Consider the following 18,765-nt stretch of genomic DNA (forward strand, 5'->3'; position numbering starts at 1 on the left):
ACAGCTTCTTGAAGTTAGTCCGGAAGTGATTTTGATTGGATCAACTGGTGTTATAGGTCACCGTATAAAAAAGGTACATTGCTCTTATGACAAGAAATTTTGGCAAATTTGTAATCCATATGTTGTGAAAGTCTTGATTTGTCTGATTTTATACTTTTGTGAAACATATGAAGTTTGCGTTACACATTTGCATATAAAAAATATATCAATACCATTTCAATGATTCTTTCAGTAAAATAAATAATCTATCCTTGGTTCTTTTCAGAAATAGATGGAGTATTTATTGCAGATGTCTGGATTCATAACTATCTAATCCCTGTGTCAGGATTTGAGCAGGAAAAGATATTGGTTTATAGTGTTATTTTTTAATGTTTTATAACTCATTTATTCTGAACAGGAAGCTCTGCTAACCTCACTTCCAAAATTGGTGGGTTCGTTATCTTCAACTGTTGAAGGGTAATAAAAAACTCTCCTATTCACATGTATGGGAAATATTTTGCAGTTGTTGCTTTACATGAAAATGTTACATTAATGATGCTTATCTGCTGAATTGTACCTGAAATTATTTTAAAATCTGATAACTCAATTATTATAATGTCTCACCAAACGTCGTGTATAAATTTCTTTTCCAAATATTTACAGTGCTAGAGCTTGTAGATGGCATCAACTTAGAAAAACAGTGTAGAACTATGGATTTCTGTAAGCAAGTTGAGTAGTGAATGCAACAATACAGCTGTGGACAAACAATGATATAATGTATGTAGGCTGTTATGATCTTATCCTAGAATCATTCAAGTACGAGTATTCCACAAGAATGAGTTTCACTAAAACATGACTCATACTCTACCACACATACCATATTCTATTTCATGGTTCAACAATATCACAAAGGATAATTGTTACTACCATAAAGAATTGGAATACGGTAATGCCACTCATTCTCAGAATATAGCCTTAATATTACTAGTGGGTGCCTTCTTTCTTAACACATAAGTGCTCCTTCTGTTATACATGGATCTACTTACATAGATCATCATAGTTAAATGTTTTTACTTCACATACTCTTAGTGATCATCACAATATTATTTTATACTACTATTTTTACCCCTCCTATCTCTGTAACTCTTTCGTCACTTCCTTTTAAATGTGTTAAGCATCCTCACCTAGTCAGCCTGCCAAGCAAATTTAGATGAAAACCATAAACAAGAACATTATCTGCATAATTATCTAATGAATGCCAATAAAGTTTACTGTCCTTACTTTAAGTAAGCATAAACAGCAAAGCTGATACTTGGAAATTTCAAAATGAAGTTTTAGCGGGGCAGGTGAAGGTAGGTATATTGAACAACCAGCAAACTTGTGTGCAGAGCACCCAACAAAAATGACCTAGGAAGAACAATGTATATTGAACAAGAAACATTATATTTAATTGCACAAATGAAAGACCTAGAAACGAGAAGTGCACAAGAGAAGTGATCTAGGAAAAATAATGTAGATTGAACAAGGAAACAATATATTAAATAGCTGAAATGAAAGAATTACAAACGGAACAACTGTATTAGAAACTTGATACAAACTATGCTCTAGTGGAATAAATGTAGAAACTCTCAGCAATACAACTAATTATGTTCTTATCTTCAAGCTCTACCTAAAATCCAAATCACATGTTAAAATTTTACTCTAGGAGATCAATCCTAACAAATTGCCAAGCATCCCAAATAAATAGTGCCAAACTTGGGTTACATTTCTGATCTCTTTTGAGTTTGAGAATTGGTGCAAGTCAGTTTGCCATAAATTAAATGTGTACAAAGAAGGAAATCTGATTTTGAAAGAAAAGAAGTGTAGCCTACAAATAGAGATAACATGCAATTTCTTTATAAATTTGACACTTAGAGATTTTACAGAAGTGACAAACCGTTAAAAAAATATTGCCTCTGCCAGCTGATAAAGGTTACCTTAAAGAGAGGGATACATGGAATTTTCCAAGTTTTGAACATGGATTTGCTGCAATGGGAGGGATCATTGTGCGTGGGGTATCTAAGGGTGTGCAAGGGCAAAGTTGGCTCTATTCTCTTACCATAGAAGTTTGTGTATAGGTCAATTTGTGCCTAAACAAACATGCACCAGACAATTGGTTCTACACAAGGCCAAACATAGATGTGCCATCAAAAATAAGGTATGCATGAAAATAAAACTGCCTAGACAGGACAAAACAACATATCTGCAAGTTAAGCTTGTTTGCAACCAACAAAACAATGCATGCTTAAGAAAAAGTTAAATGAAAGATAGAAAATGGTGGAAGATAGATAAGATAAATTTATTAATGTCCAACAAAAGACTAACAACACTTAATGCCCCCATTTTTAGCAGCCTTCTATAGTTGGCTCGGTTAGTTCATCATCACGACCCTTGTGAGTTGACAAAGGGATTTGAGGGTCTCAGTTGTGGACTTGGTATTTATAGTATACCTATTTTGATTTTGGGGTGTTGCCATATTTGGTAGTGTAGTTATTGGTGGTGGCAGTTGGTCATCACCTGCATTGGATGGAGTTATTTATTGATGGATTCATATTAATTAATTAATTAGTGATGCTTTATTATTATAATGGCACTTTAAGTTATTTAATGTTATAAAGTGGTGTTGTGAAGATGAAGCTTCTTAAGTGAAAAGTGTGAAGAAGAGGCTGAGTGCCATATGGTGTTATAAATATGAGCCCATTTAGAGAGGAAAGCATCCATTTTTCTATTGCATTTATTTGTCTTTTGAAAGGGTTTTTGTGTTTGGAGAATTCAATCCCACTGCTGATCTATAGTGGCATTGACCTGGTTGCATTCTAGATATTGATTTCTTCTCATACTGTATTGGTTGTGGCTGAGAAGAGAATTTGTTTATATCTTCCAATGCTGTGGCTTCTTTGGTTTGGGAGGCTTTGTTTATGTTGAAGAATTCTGATTCTGATTAGAGTGCCTGACTATTTCATTCTATTTGGGCTTTGAGATCATCTGCAATTGGGCATCTAAGTTGCAGCCAACCTAGGTGACTATTTGCAAGGTACAAACTGCATTTTTGGGAGGGCAAATTGCCTTATTGGGCTATTGATTTCTAACACCATCTGAAGGTGTTTATTCCCTACTGCTAGGCATTCTAACTTTCTGCATATTGGCAGACAATACTTTTGATTTAAGTTGTGGTTCAGTCTTCGAATCTGGGTGCACATCTGCTGCTATTCTGAACTCTTTTCCTAGGTGACAATTTCCAGTATCTCAGATTGAATGAGAGTGAGAATATTCTGCTAGCTGTGTGGGGTATTCTGCAAGGGTTTTTAATGCAAAATTTGAAAATCACAATTCAGGCCAGGCATCTGTATTTCTCTTCTGCAAGTCGACCACTTGGACAGGGATTATCAGGTTCCTTTCATTTTGGGAAAGTCATGTTTATCAGTATTGTAATTGGTCATCAATAAGATGCGATAAAATTGCATGCCAAATGTTTGATGAATTGTTTGTACCCATGTTGCATGCTAAATGTTTGCATTAATGCCTACAAGCTATAGGTATTCATTTCTAATGTGTTGGTCTTATGTTTGCATTGGAAACCCAAAATAAATTGCATCTGCATTGGATATTTGAAGAGACATTTTTGTAATCATTCCAAAGCTTATTTGCTATAATTTTATGCAAGAACAATCAGATTGAAATCTAGAGCAGCAACCACATAATTTTAATGAAAATTGTTTGACAATAATCCTTGAGGGTCCATTCTGCAACATATAGCAAGTTTTGGCAAGGGATATTACAGTAGTCAAGGTAGAACCTATTTGTGGTTCTTACACAACGGGTCCAAAGGACTAGAACAGTGCGACAAAGGAAAAGCCAGTAGCCAGCCCACCAAACAGTGGCCAGGGAAAAGAAAGAAGAACCAAAACAAAGATAACAACAATTGAGCAAGGAACAAAAACGAGAAGTTGAGAAGCCACTCCAGCAACCGTGAATAACTGGGAAGAAGTCCAGATCCGAAGGATGGGACTTAGGGATGGAAGAGACCCTAGGCCACCACTGAGATCTTTTAGGGGAGGGTGTGGAAGAAGACCTCAATAGGAAAGAGGATGTGTGGGGCTAAACTACTTGGGGATTCCTAGAAGGAGAACCGAGAGGCCACTTGGTTCCCTTAACTGGGGAAGCCTCAAGAAAGAAAGATGTGATCAATTAAATCTGATCTTGATGTGAACCAATGTGAACGCGCTGCTAGAAAGATTGGTCATGGAGCCTCAAAGCTTCCTGAAGGTAGAGTGCAAGGAACCTTTGATCTGTGTACCCAAAGGAGGGGAGAGACTAAGACGCTGAATAAACACTAGTACCTCCCTCTAATCTCATAGTATTTGGGGGAGCAGAAAATAAAACGAGCCTCTATCTCGACAACCCCCAAATCACATAGTTGACAAACCCTATCAGCTCTCTGTAGGTGATTGTTAGACTGGATGTAGAGCCAGTGGGAACCACCTCTTAAGGACCCAAGGGAAGAAGAAAGTGCATGAGACCAAGTGCGAGAAAGGTAGGAGGGGCGAACAATGATCCCGTCTTGAATCTCCAAAAAATGCTCAACACAGAAGGCCATTCTTAGGCTTAGATCCCTTGAGGGGTTGACCCAAGTATTGAGAACATACTGGCTATAAATATCCGTCCTGATGTGTCTATTCAGCTCCTGGTAGGGATGTAACTTATTGTTTGGGGCATCTAAAGAGTACTGAAAAGGAGAGAGACAATCAAACGTCAATCCCAACCAACCTTAGGAGAGTAGAAGCTTGAGCATACCAATAGTGCGACCTCTCCATGGGGTCCGACTGTGAAATATCAACTCAAAAGCAATAAGCTTGGTAGGTGTACTTGTGGGGACCCTCCGAGGAATTAGCAAAACAACCTAAGCAATACAAGAACCAAACTAGGTCAAAGATAGTGTCAAGTCTGAAAGGATGGAACTTGAACTCTGACTGGACAATACTTTGCGGAGTTGTATGCCAACAACGAGTGGTGCATCGAAGAAAAAGTGACTGAACCTGTTCGACAGAAGCCCAATCGGACTCAAGCAAGGAGGGTTTCCACACCATGGACCCATCGAGAACCATTGGTCTAATGGATTCAGATCAGAAAAATGGAAGAAAGAATAATAAAAGAGAAGAAAAATGGATCTAGATCAAAAGATGAATGCAAGAAACATGATTATGATGATTAGCTATGCTGACTTTAGGAGATTGACCTTTATTGAATATAGCATTGGATGTTATGTAATGTAGTTTTTAAGACCAAGGTGGCTGTAATGACCACACCCGGAATTCAAGTTGGCAAATTCTGATTATTTCTTGTTTTTGTTGGTAAGTATGATTTTCTTGCTTTTTAAAATGTTTTTAAGGTTTTATGATTTTTTTGTCTTTTAACTAATAACAATTACAAATATATAAAATAACAAGCTGATGAGGAACCAGGAAAACCCAATTTGAATTTCTAGAAAACCCAAATTCTGATAACTCTAGTTTTATTAACCTTTCTGGGCAAGTACGAGGCCATACTAGTGAAAGAACTTCACATAGACTGCATGTGTAGATGGCATTGGACTACAAATATGGTCTAATTCACCCAGATCTGCTACTAACATCCAAGGTTAGGCTGGTATTTGTGGCTCGCTGCTGAAAATGGGAACCCACGTCCAAGCTGGGTGTTGAACAGAAGCTATAGTGATCTAAACCTTATGAAATTCTTATTTCTTCTGTGTAACTGTAAATAAATCCAAATCAGATCTGGTCTGCAACATAAATGTCTTTCCCCAGTGATTTGTGATTGATCCTCTTGCTACAACCCCACGCCCAACTTTAAACAGGTAAAATTTCAGCCTCAACAGGTACAGCTAGTCTTTGTACTATATGAAATGATTTTCCAAGTCCCCCAAAATGGATCTGTAGCTTGCTCATGTGTATTTGTTCCAGTAGTGCCAATTTTGATTAGATGATTTGAATCCTTCAATGTTGAACTATGATGTAGTTCTCTCATAGAATGATCCTTGGGTGATCTCCCATACCTGCAGGCAATTGTCTATTTGAGAGATTTCATTCTCAGAAAGATAGAATCTATTGAAAAGACCCTTGCAATTTCTTTCTCCACGATGCTAGTAAATACTAAAAATATGACTTTTGGATATCAAAAATGGCTCTCCAACTTTTATTTTATTGTCATTTTTCCCTCCAAATGCAATTTCAAAATTAAGGTTTTTTATTCACCCTTTTAATCATAAGATAATATTTTATTTTATTTAATAGCCCACCTAGAGACTTGAACTTCACGAGGGGTCACTATTCATTATTAACATAGCTCCTTATTAAGTTATTAGCTTCAGTTATAATGCCTAGGGACTTGTGCCAATTATTAATTACCTTATTATATCATAAAGTGATTAACATAATCATATTATTATTAGTTTATTATTCCCAACTTAGGAAATAATTTTTTTTCTAAGAATCTATTGTTTGCTCATCTAGACCTTGAATTGGATTATGTCTGATGCCTCCTGTCCGCTAATCTTGTTTGACGAGTGTGAGCTAACTGGCAGTTCCTTCCTAAATTCTAGGAAAACTCCCAAAAAAAGGTGTAGAGGAAAAATGGGAGGGAGTAAAATAGGAAATACTCTAACCCAAATCCTATATACATTAGGAATACAAAACCACCTACTAAGGGAATTCAATTAGCACAACCGAGAGAGTAAGGGTGCCAATGTGTGATCTATATAATGTAGGGATTTTGAATTCTTAAAAATGTAAAATGATATGATAATATTGATAATGTTAAAGATGATAGCAAATTTGGTCTATGAAAATAGGTGCAAGGGAAAAGGAATAAGAACATATGCTCCTTGAAAGCAAAATAGGGGGAACGGTACTTTGAAGCTAGATTTGACTGTTGCTGGAATGTCGGAATCTACTGTAACTTCAGATGTGGGAATGTGAGACCTATAATTTTCCATTCTGTAAATTTCACTGAAAAATGCCATGGACAAGTCAGTTTTTTAGGCACATGTAAAAAATTTGACTTGTTCTAGACCACTCCAAATCTAATGAAATTTTCTGAGGTTCTATGATTGCATCTATACTTCTTAAATCTAGATTTGCATCTCTGCCATATGTTCTTTCACACAAAAAACGAGGAAGAAGGTTGAAGCAAAGTGATTTGCCTTGGTCAAGACCCTGTTTAGGTTATCAACCTTGAAATGAAAAACATGCTATCATGTAGTAGAGGCTTGATCTAGACAATAGTGTATGTAGATGCAATTACTTCTTTAAATGTGATCAAGTATGTTGATACAATAGCTTTGACTAAACATAAAAACCCAAAAAAAATCATGTAAGACAAAACCTTGCGTAGTAGATGTTGTAATTCACAACAATGTTTGATTGGGGTTGGAAGAGAAGAAGATAACTTGATGAATGAAAGTAGATCTCCTTCCTTGATAACAAACTCCCTTGGTTGGCCTCTAATGGGGACAAGAAGCTTGATCTATGAAAGGAAACACCTTGATTGCATAATTGGAATGAAGATTTGAATGCTTGAATGAGTCTTGATGGCTTCCTTGATAACAGATGCCTTCACAATGATGTTGCGTCCACTTGCACAATGGATGAATGTATCTATGTAGATTTGATTGCATGATAATGGATAGTAATAGATGGATCAGAATGAGAGGAGGGAATGTTCTTTTATACTCATTTCAGGGCTCAAATCAAATCAGGCCAATTAGAATTAAACCTTAGAGGGAAAGCTTGATATCAGATTCCGGGCCAAATCTCGGCCCACAATCCTAAAGACAAGTCAGCTACTCGACTTGTCCTCAATGTAGATACTGATTCTCTCCTCGTGCCATTGGATGTGGATGCTGCTTTGTTTTGGTGCGTAGGTGCTTTTTGATGCTACCGGGATGCACCTCTAAGAAGCTCATTCCGGGCTTGTGGATGCTTGTAGAGGCACTGTGAATGCCTCCATAGGCCGGAAATGAGTTTCATGGACGTATGCGGGAAGCATCTAGATGCATCCGTGGGCCCAGATGCTTTTCCAGTGTCCATAATCACTTAAAAAATGTTTTCAGCATGTACTTTATTGTTTTATTTTATTCCCTTTTTGCTCCTTTTTGCTCTTAAACGCTAAGACGATCCTAAAAGAGGCCATTCATTGTTCATTCTTCTCATTTTGTTTGCAGCTGGGCTCTCTCTTCTTATCTGGTCTCCATTTTGGCATTTTGAAAACAAGGTCACTATTTTTGAAGCGGATTATTCATAGGGTAAGCATATGATCCCATTCTTGAGTTCTTTTACTGATTTGTTTTGGAGACGATGAATTTTACATGTTTTGGAGGAACTTTTACAAGTTCTTTTCAAATTTTTATTTTTAAGAAATGAAGGAACAAGTTTTTCTATCTATTTTGAAGTTATTGTATCATATTTTTGCACTTGTATGCTTGATGTTCATAGTTTATTTCTAATTTAATTTTTTATTTTATTTTCTTACTAGATTTAGAGATTGTATTGTGCAAGAATGACCACTACTCGTATGTAAACTTCAATGGCAGGATAAGGTGAACAAAGTAATGACTTCAAAGTTGATGTAGCATCTCCATTATGGAGACATACCACAAGATTATCCAAGGTTTCAGGATGTGGGTCATCAATTTGGAAATGTAATGTATGTCACAATAAAGCATTCAATAGCTATATTCTTGAGTCAAAGCTCATTTTATGGGCCCTATTGATAAAGGAATAGGATTGTGCAAAGGAAGAAAAGATGGAAAGGGGTTGACCAATGCACAATTAGGAGTTATAAAAGAACAAGAAGCTGCTGAACATTTTGTTAACAAATTTAAAACAAGTTTTTTTCAACCTTCATCGAGAAAGAGCGATATGAAATTGCCCATTGATCATGTTGTATCCTCCAAACATTCATTCTTGCAAGTACTTGCACCTGTACAGAGAGAGAAAGAGGAAGAAGTAGAAGTTATTGCCCACAAAAGAGGTCCATTGGATTGTGCATTTAAAATGGAGGCAAGAGAGATCGCTGATCAAGCAATTGCATGTTGCCTCTATGCCAATGGTCTTCCTCTGAACTTGGTAAGATCACCATATTGGAAGGAAATGATCGCAACCATCGATTAAGCACCGATTGATTACACTAGTCTTGGGTATGAAAATGTGTGTACTACTCTTTTGCAAAAGGAAAAGGCATCTATAGGCAAAGCTCCTCAACCAGTTAAATCTTCTTGGAACACTTCCGGTATAACTATTGTGTCTGTTGGATGGAAAGATATAAGAAATTAACCATTGATTAATATAATTGCAATGGCCCCCAAAGAGACAATGTTTTTCAAGAAAAATTGATTGTGAAGGAGAAATTAAGGATTCTTAATTCATTTATGGAATTCTCATTGAGGCCATAGACATGGTGGGTTGTGAGAATGTGGTCCTAGCGGCGACATAAAATGCCAAAAATTGTAGGGTGCAAGTGCTTTGGTTGAGAGTCTATACAACCATATTTTTAAGACACCATGCTGTACACTCTCTCAATTTGGTCATGCAACAAATTGGCACCCAAATAGATTAGGTTACCAAGAGGGAGAGGAGATACAAATGTTTGTGACAGACCAACACATGATATAATCCATATTTAGATCATTCTCCAAGTTGGAATTGTTGAAGGTAAATTGAAAATTGTAATTAGTTATTTTCATTTATTTATTTAATTTGAATAAGTTTTATGTCCATGTCAATTATTGAATTTTATATAACTTTGCTTACTATTTAATAATTTATTGACATATTGTTAACTTGCTTAGGTTGCGGAGATCTGATTTGCATTTCATACTATTGTTATGAGACGATTTCTCAAGGTGGAAGGGGCATTGAGCCAAATGGTTATTTCTAGCCAATGGGGTATATGTAAGGCTTCGAGTTCAGAGAGTCCAAAAGGTTATCTCTCAAAGCTTGCTTAGGAAGAGCTTGTCCTCGGTTTGCCAGAGATTTAGTTTTAGTAGCTTGGAGTTTTTTGATGCATGCGAGGTTGGAAGCTACATCGCACACCTTTTACTAATGGTGATTCACGGCGAGCTTCTCAAGTACTTCAGCTTGTTCATGCTGATATTTGTGGCCCTATGGCCACTCCTTCTGTTCTTGGGTCCAGGTATTTTCTATTGTTTTTGATGATTTCAGTAGAAAAACGTGAGTGTATTTTCTTAAAAAGAAATCAGACGCATTTCGTGTATTTCAGAAGTTTAAACCTTTAGTTGAAAAAGAGTTTGGGAAATCTATCATTACTCTTAGATTAGACAATGGGGGCGGGGGGGGGGGGGAGGGGGTGATTTTGTTCTAATGAGTTCTCTAGCGTCTTGGATACCCATGCAATCAAATGCTAGTTACCACAACAAGATAGTGTAGTTGAACGCTTGAACAAAACAATCATCGAAATGACTCGATCCATGCTCGAACATAGACATGTTCTGAAGTAAAACTGGGCAGAAGCAGTTAACACTGCAGTTTATCTTTTGAACCAGTCACCTACAGTGGTGGTCAAAGATAAGACTGTAGAAGAGGCCTGGTCAGGTTGCAAGCCCAGAATCAGTCACCTGAATGCTTTTTGTTCGCTTGCTTTTGTTTGGATCCCTGATGCATCACGCACCAAGTTGGATGCCAAGAGTCAGAAACTTATGCTTGCCGGATATAGTAGTCTTCACAAAGCCTACTGCTTGATTGACACAGCGACATCTCGTATCCTGTACAGTCCTGATGTAGTCTTTGATGACTTGCAAGGACCATTCATGCTGTTTTCTCTTGTTCTTGATCCAGTAGACCAGCCTATGAAGGTTCATGATTTCGGAGATAGGCTTCCATTAGGTCCACCTAATGGGAGGGCTTTAGTAGCTCCTACAACTATAGCTATACCAGTGATCCCTGTATAGACTCCCCTAGCTTCTCCTATAGGATCACCTAGATTTGTAGATGCTTTACCTGAGTTTGATCCTGATTCTTCTAATGAGGAGCTTGATCACCAAACATCTCCTGATACTAATGTTGGTCGTTCCCCTCTCCGGCCTAAGTGGTCGTCTAAGACGCTTGTTGATCTTCGTGATGATGAAATCATTGATGAGAGAACTACTCGGAGAAAGAGAAAACCTATAGAGTTTGTTAACTTTTCTCTCATTGCCAGCATTCATAGTGTGTGTACCTGAAACATATTTTGAGGCTAAAGGAATTCCCGAGTGGGAACAAGCCATGGCATCTGAACAATAGAGCCTGCTGAAGAATAACACCTGGGTCCTTTCGGATCTTCCACCAGGGAAGAAACTCATTGGCTTCAAATGAGTTTTATAAATCAAATACAAATCTGATGGTACTTTGGATAAGTCCAAAGCTTGTTTAGTTGCAAAGGGTTTTTCTCAGCGTCTAGGCATTAATTATGAGGAAACCTTTGCTCCTACTGCAAAGATGAGTACCATTAGATTTGTCCTAGCCATGGTAGCACAATTTGGTTGGAAGGTCATCAAATGGACATCAAGAGTGCTTTCCTGAATGTTTATCTCTACGAGGAGGTCTACATGACACAACCTCCTCGTTTCAAGGTTACTGGTAAAGACCATCAGGTTCTTAGATTGGTGAAAGCTCTCTATGGCTTGAAGTAGGCTCTTAGGGCATAGTACATAAAAATTGATAAGTATCTCAGTGATCAAGGCTTCAAGAGGAGTTCTTCATACTCAAATTTGTATTTCAAGACTATTGTCAATGACATTATCTTTTTGGTTATATATGTGGATGATTTGATGATCACTTGCAATTTGACATCTTTGGTTTAGGGAATCAAGCAGAACTAATGCCAGTCTTTTGATATGACCGACCTTGGGCTCATGCATTATTGCCTAGGTGTTGAAGTTGGTCAAGGGTCATCTAGTATATTCATCTCTTAGTCCAAATATGCTAGTGTTTTGTTAGGCAAATTTCGTATGTAGGATTGCAAGCCTGCATTTACACCCATGGAGAAAGGTCTCAAGTTATCCACAAAGTCTGATTCTACTTTCGTTGATCAAACTACGTATAGGCAACTAGTATGAGGCCTTATCTATCTCTCTGCTACTAGTAGTGATATCACCTTCGCAGTCAGCTACATCTCATGCTTTATGAAAGCTCCCAAGGTTGATTGCTAGATGGCAGGAAAGCGTGTGCTTTGTTATGTGAAGGGCACTTTAGATTATGGACTTCCTTACTCTCAAAGTTCTAATGCTAAATTCAGTGGGTTCACAGATTCAGAGTGGGCAGGCTCTATTGATGATAAAAAATCAACTTCTAGATATGTGTTCAGCTTGGGATCCGGTGCCGTCACATGGACCAGTAAGAAGCAACAAATATTTTCTCTCTCCTCTACAAAGGTTGAATACAAAGGGATAGTCAATGCAAGTTGTGAAGTTGTTTGGCTTCGTTTGATGGTTGAGGATATGCAGATGTCACTAGTAGGACTTACCACTTTGTTTGTTGATAATGAAGGAATGATCTAGTTAGCACTATTGTGTCTGTTGGATGGAAAGATCTAAGAAATTGACCATTGATTAATATAATTGCAATGCCCCCCAAAGGGGCAATGTTTTTCAGGGCAATTTATTGTGAAGGAGAAGTTAAGAATTCACAATTCATTTATGGAATTCTCATTGAGGCCATAGACATGGTGGGTTGTAAGAATGTGGTCCTAGTGGTGACATATAATGCCAAAAATTGTAGAGTGCAGGTGCTTTGGTTGAGAGTTGTAATAAGCCTTATAGGTTGTAACTTCGTCAAACACAAAGTCTTCTCTAATTAACTTGTTTGACATTTCCTCAAACACTTTGCAAGCAAGAGATATATTGCATATCTAAATTCTGATTGCTTCCTAAATGCCAAACTTTAATAAATATGCTTACGAAGAACACACCAAACATCTAACAATGAAGATGCAATTGTTTTTGTATAACACTGATTGCAAATAGGAAAATATGCATGTACATCAATAAGACATTAAGGCAATAATTTTCGATATAAAACTTTGATATAAATCAGATTACAATAGATTTTACAAACCGTACCAATGCCCTAAATATCTATTCTTAAACAGTGCAAAATGTAGTAGATAAAAACTTGGAATTGCTCCAAAAGTATGAATTTTCTTGTAGCAAATTACTATAGCACATCACTGTAGCGACGACACTATAGCAATGGTACTGTAGCAAGTTACTGTAGCAGTGGTACTGTAGCAGAGTTCTTGTAGCAATATTCAGCTTATTCCTTCACAAATCTGGCCCTAGGCCACAAATTCAGCACAATGAAAAGACTAATTTGTTTTCTCCAACTGTCGCAACCCTTCGGAAGATATTTCACCACCCTAGTTATGCAAATCGATGGGAGTGTTCGTTCCCAAAGATCAATGTAATAACTGTAGAAACCGTTGGCTCCACAAGTTATCCGGAAGAGTAGATGGCAACACATTCAATGCTCGACAATGAGGCAGCCCTCCATATTTATTCCTTTCCTCCAATAGATGGACCTCCTTCTAGAAGAAATAAAAAAATATTAAATTCCTCCTAGAAGATTCTTTTAATTAATTTATTTTAGTCACTTTTAATTAAATTAATTAAATATGAAGTCACCTTTTAATTTTAATTTATTTAATGACTTTATAAGAAATTAATTTAATCAATTTCTCCTTATTTCTCCACTTAGCCTTTGGAGAATGTAAAGACTAAGAACTCCACTGAGATGCTAAAAAGATGGGGACATTACAAGAGTCGATACAACCATATTTTTAAGACACCATGCTGTACACTCTTTCAACTTGGTCATGCAATAGATTGATTAGGTTACTAAGAGGGAGAGGAGATACAAATGTTTGTGACAAACCAACCCATGTCAGAATCCATATTTAGATCATTCTCCAAGTTGGAATTGTTCAAGGTAAATTCAAAATCATAATTCATTAATTTTCATTAATTTATTTAATTTGAATAACTTTTATGTCCATGTTCAATTATCAAATTTTATATAACTTTGCTTACTATTTATTGACATATTGTTAACTTGCTTAGGTTGCTGAGACTTGATTTGCATCTCATACTATTGTTATGAGATGACTCCCTAAGGTGGAAGGGACACCGATCCAAATGGTTACTTCTAGCCAATGGGGTATATGTAAGTCTTCGAGTTCAGAGAGAGTGCGAGGGTCAAGGCTTTGGTCTTGGATGACAATTGGTGGGTTCTTGTGCAATTTGTATTGGATTTCACTAAGCCTATCATGACTATGCTCCACTTTGCTAATATAGGTTCATCTTTCTTGGGGGATATGCATGATGGCATGGACACAATGGTAGAAAAGGTAAATCTCTCCATACTAACACATGAGAATGACCCCACAAAATGTGATGCCTTATACAATAAGGTGTAAGCAATCATTTATCATCGTTGGGGGAAGATGTGTACCACATTGCACCTCCTTGCATATGCCTTATCTCCAAGGTACTATATCTAGGATATACTTGGTATGCCAGATAAAGTTGCACCATATACAAATGAAGAAGTTGCTTTTGGGCTCTACAATGCATTTGCAAGACCCTTCCTAGACCATGAAATGTATAGAAATGTGAGGCTAGAATCTTTCTTATTTGCTTCGAGATCAAAACTTACTCCATTTGCAATAAAGGACCAAAATTACATGGGAGCTATCACATGGTGGTGAATGTAGGGTCAACCATACAAGCATCTACAACCTCTTGCAATCAAGATCCTCTTACAAGTAAGTTTTTTGTTTACCAATTGTATTCAACAATTTAGTGTATAACATTCGTTAATTTGATTTTCATTTGTATAATTAATTCTATGAATACTATCTAGGTTGCAATTCCTTCTGCTGCTGAATGGTATTGGAGTACATATTTGTATAACTATTTAGTGAAGTACAACGAGTTGGGCTTGAAGAAAGTTGAAGACTTGGTTTATATTCATACCAACTTGCATCTTTTGTCACGTAAGGAGGGTAAATACAAGGAAGGGTCATCCGAGCATTGGGATGTAGGCCTTGAATGTGCAAACTTGGATGCAATGTTTTAGGATCTTGCTACAATCATAGAAGATGATGTTGATCGCACTGTAGCACATGGTGCATCTAACACAAGTAGAACCATTTTTGGTTCGAATGATCTTGATCTTGCAAGTCTTGTAGTAGTTGGAGATGATGAGAATGTGGGTTTTTTTGAGAATCCTTATGATTTCGAATGATTGGAATTGATTAGTGAATCTCGAGTTTTAACTCTTGATTGATCAACATTGAATCATAAACTAAGTTTTGATTTGTAATTCAAATTGCATTGGAATTTTGAACTTGAGTGATTTAATAATTAGTTATTTCAATTAGTATATTTGTCACTTTGTGTTTGTGAAGCTTGAAGTGAACTATCAATGGTGAAGTATCATACTATGGAATGGTAATTTTTTTAATATTTCTTGCATTTCTTTGCACACACACACACACACACACACACACACACACATATATATATATCTGCATCCAAAATCCCAATTTTCTTTTTTGCTTATCTGATTCTTGCATCTATATCAGCATCAACAAGTTAGGACTTCAAGGACAAGATTGACTTGTCCTTGGGAAAATAGGCTCAAACTCCCAGGGGATGTCGGGTAAGGTGAAAAAGGCCGAGGAGAGAACACCCCAAATTGTTGAAAATTGCTTACAAATCCCTTGTGTGGCTTCAAAATCTCGTGGATGGGTTCCTTATCCACTTTGCTAACCTAGGCCAACCTCAACTGACATCTGAATTGTATAAGGAGGGGACATTGCAGCCCTCCCTCCCTTAGAGTGCATGTCCTCAATGCTGGGTGATCTAGAATCTAATCACTTTGCCATGTAGCATCCTTTATTGGCAGATGTTTCCACATCACCAAATATTTCCTTATAACCCTCCTCAATCTTCTCTCTCGGGTGTGAGTAATAGCCTAAGGTACCAAAATTAGTTTCCCTTCCTCATTAAGGGGTGGTATCATTGTAGAAGGTATCACATTACGCCCAATCACCTTCTTCTGATGAGACACATGGAAGACATTATATACCCGACTGTCAACTCGTAACTCTAACTTGTAAGCCACCTCGACAAAATGCTTGATGGTCCATAATAACATGGCTTAAGTTTCTTGACCCTACTCTTCTTGAGAGTGGACTGTCTTTAGGTTGCAAGTTAAGATATACCATACCACACACCACAAATGAATGCTCAACCCTGCACAGATTGACATAGTGTTTTTGTTGATCATGAGCTTTCTAGATGTTCTCCTTCAAGGCCCTCATGACATCCTCCTTGTCTTGTAAGAGGTCCTTGGCACTAGGAACTTTGTTGTCGCAAAAAATCAAATCCAAAAAGCTTGGTGCATCATACTCATATAATGCCATGAAGGGTGACAACTGGATGGAGATGTGGTAGGTTGTATTGTAGCAATATTCACATAGATATATCCACCTTACCCGTGCCTTTTGCTACCTCGATATGTTATTACAAAGGTATCTGTCAGCACATTTTTTTAACTATCTTTGTCTAACCTTTTGTTTGGGGATGGTAACTAGTGCTCAAGGTGAGCTCAATGACACTAAGTCTAAAAAAATCTTGTCAAAATTGATTCATGAACTTATTGTCCTTGTCGTTGATTATGCTCCTTGGCAACCCTTGATATTTGAATACCTCCCAAAAGAACAAATCTTCCACGTGCACTATTGTATATGTATTGGTGATAAGAAAAAAGTGTGCAAATTTTGTGCATTTGTCAACCACAACATAGATCAATCTCAGCCTTGGGCTTTGGACAAGATTGTGACAAAGTCCATCAAGGTATCTCCGCTTCCTCCTTGGAATGGATAGGTGCTGCAATAGACCTGTGTAACAAGTGTGCTCCTTTTAATTCTGCTAATAGATAGGGCTCTCCAATAGATATCTAAAGATCTCTGACTTAAGTCCCTTCCAAGTGAATCTCTCTTATATTTGCTAGTATGTGTTAAAGTACCTTGGATGTTTGTCCATAGGTGCATCATTAAAGGCGGACAATAAATATCTCTTCATCTCTGACCTTGGTACTAAGAAGATCCACCCGTTGTAAACCATGATATTGTTTACAATTGTCTGTCTATCATTTCACATTATCCCGTCAATAATACTAGCAACCTATTCTTAACATACTTGAAAGAAATCAAACTTTTCCAATCATTTGCACTTGAACACAAGTGGAATTTCCTTGTTAAAATATCACTAACAACATTATTTTTGGAGCATTATATGTGTGGAGATTACTGACCCATTTCTACTAATGGTTGTTGACATTTTGTTGAGTGAGGAAATGTTTTAGGCTATTTCAATTTTTTCTTGGAGAAAACTGGAAGCTTTCAGCTATCATTTTTAGAACTTGAGAATGAAAACCTTGAGGCTTCTTGCATGGATTTGATGCAAACCTGATTCATATTATGTGACGAATTCATGACAGAGTTCACCTTTGGAGTTATAGGTTCATTTTCTAGTTATGATCACTAACCCATTCCAATATTATTCTTGAAAGGTGTCAATCTTGTAGGAGGCTCTTAATGGAAGAAGAATTGTTTTCCATGTATATACATATATATTTTGGTTTAACACAGCCTTTGTGCTAATTAAGCCTGACAAATGTTCCATATCCTCACGCTAAAGTATTAATAATGTTTCCCAAATAATAGTCTTTATTTCTTAAAACTTTGCATGTGGTTTCTTATGGCCAAATCATGAATAATATAGAAAGCCCTTCCAAAATTATATCAGGTTTGATACATTAATAGCACAAATTGAATATGTCATGTGCCGCAACCTAGGAGTCTCATGACAATATAAAATGCCGCCACCCAAATAATCAAATCTTGATGTTCTTCGTAATAGAGTTGCAAGTAATATCGATGGTTAAATATCGACTCCACCTTTACCTTTATTTCCTTGTAAGTATTGTTTGAATTTTTTTAATAGCACAACTTGAATTAATATGATGTGTAGGAATAATCTATTAAAATATAATGTGGCAGTACCTATACTAGGGATCTTGTAAAGCCCCCATTTTTGCCAACATTGGAGTTTCAGGGATTAACCTATTATGGTGATCCTCGTATAATTATTGTGGATAGAGTGTCTTCTGAGGTAGTGGCTTGGCTGGGGAGGGTGTTGTCTTCTCCACAATTCAATAAGCTGCAGGTTGGTCTTTGTTTGGCTCAGATTGGACTTCGTTTGGGCTTAGTTTTGTGTACTTACTATTTGTGGTAAGTTGGGTGTTGATTGAGATGTACCCTTTCTATTTTTGGAAAGTGCATTTGGTCACATGGAGAAATAATAGGTATGACTCCTATTTCAAATGATATTTAAATGATGATTATTTTGGGAGTTATTATATTTTTAGTGGCCAAATTATTATTAATTATTAAATGACTTATTATAAAGTTATAATTTAACTTTATAATTTCACTTAGAGTTGAGTTATCATTGGAAAGAGCCATTTATCAATTAGTTAAGCCAAGTCAAATGAAAGTATCTAATGGAAGTGTCTAATTAATGTTGTGTGGTGAAGCTTCTTGAGTGAAGTTACATTTTGGTAACAAAAAAGACATCTAGAGGTTATAAATACAAGCCCATTTGTTGAGAAAAGCATGCTTGAACATATA

General features: G+C 36.8%; 1 protein-coding gene across 1 annotated transcript in view; it reads left to right on the forward strand.

Annotated features, from left to right (window-relative positions):
- The window catches only part of LOC149552659 (arginine biosynthesis protein ArgJ family), a 283,088-nt gene that overhangs the window by 137,696 nt on the left and 126,627 nt on the right, over positions 1-18,765 (forward strand). The window contains exons 7-8 of the mRNA XM_089788225.1: positions 5-73; positions 398-456. Of these exons, the coding sequence (XP_089644351.1) occupies positions 5-73; positions 398-456 (128 nt within the window). The remainder of the gene's footprint in view (positions 1-4; positions 74-397; positions 457-18,765) is intronic.

This window comes from Cupressus sempervirens, chromosome 6 (assembly GCF_028749045.1).
Source record: "Cupressus sempervirens isolate cs-2001-9-10 chromosome 6, ASM2874904v1, whole genome shotgun sequence".
Lineage (NCBI taxonomy): Eukaryota > Viridiplantae > Streptophyta > Pinopsida > Cupressales > Cupressaceae > Cupressus > Cupressus sempervirens.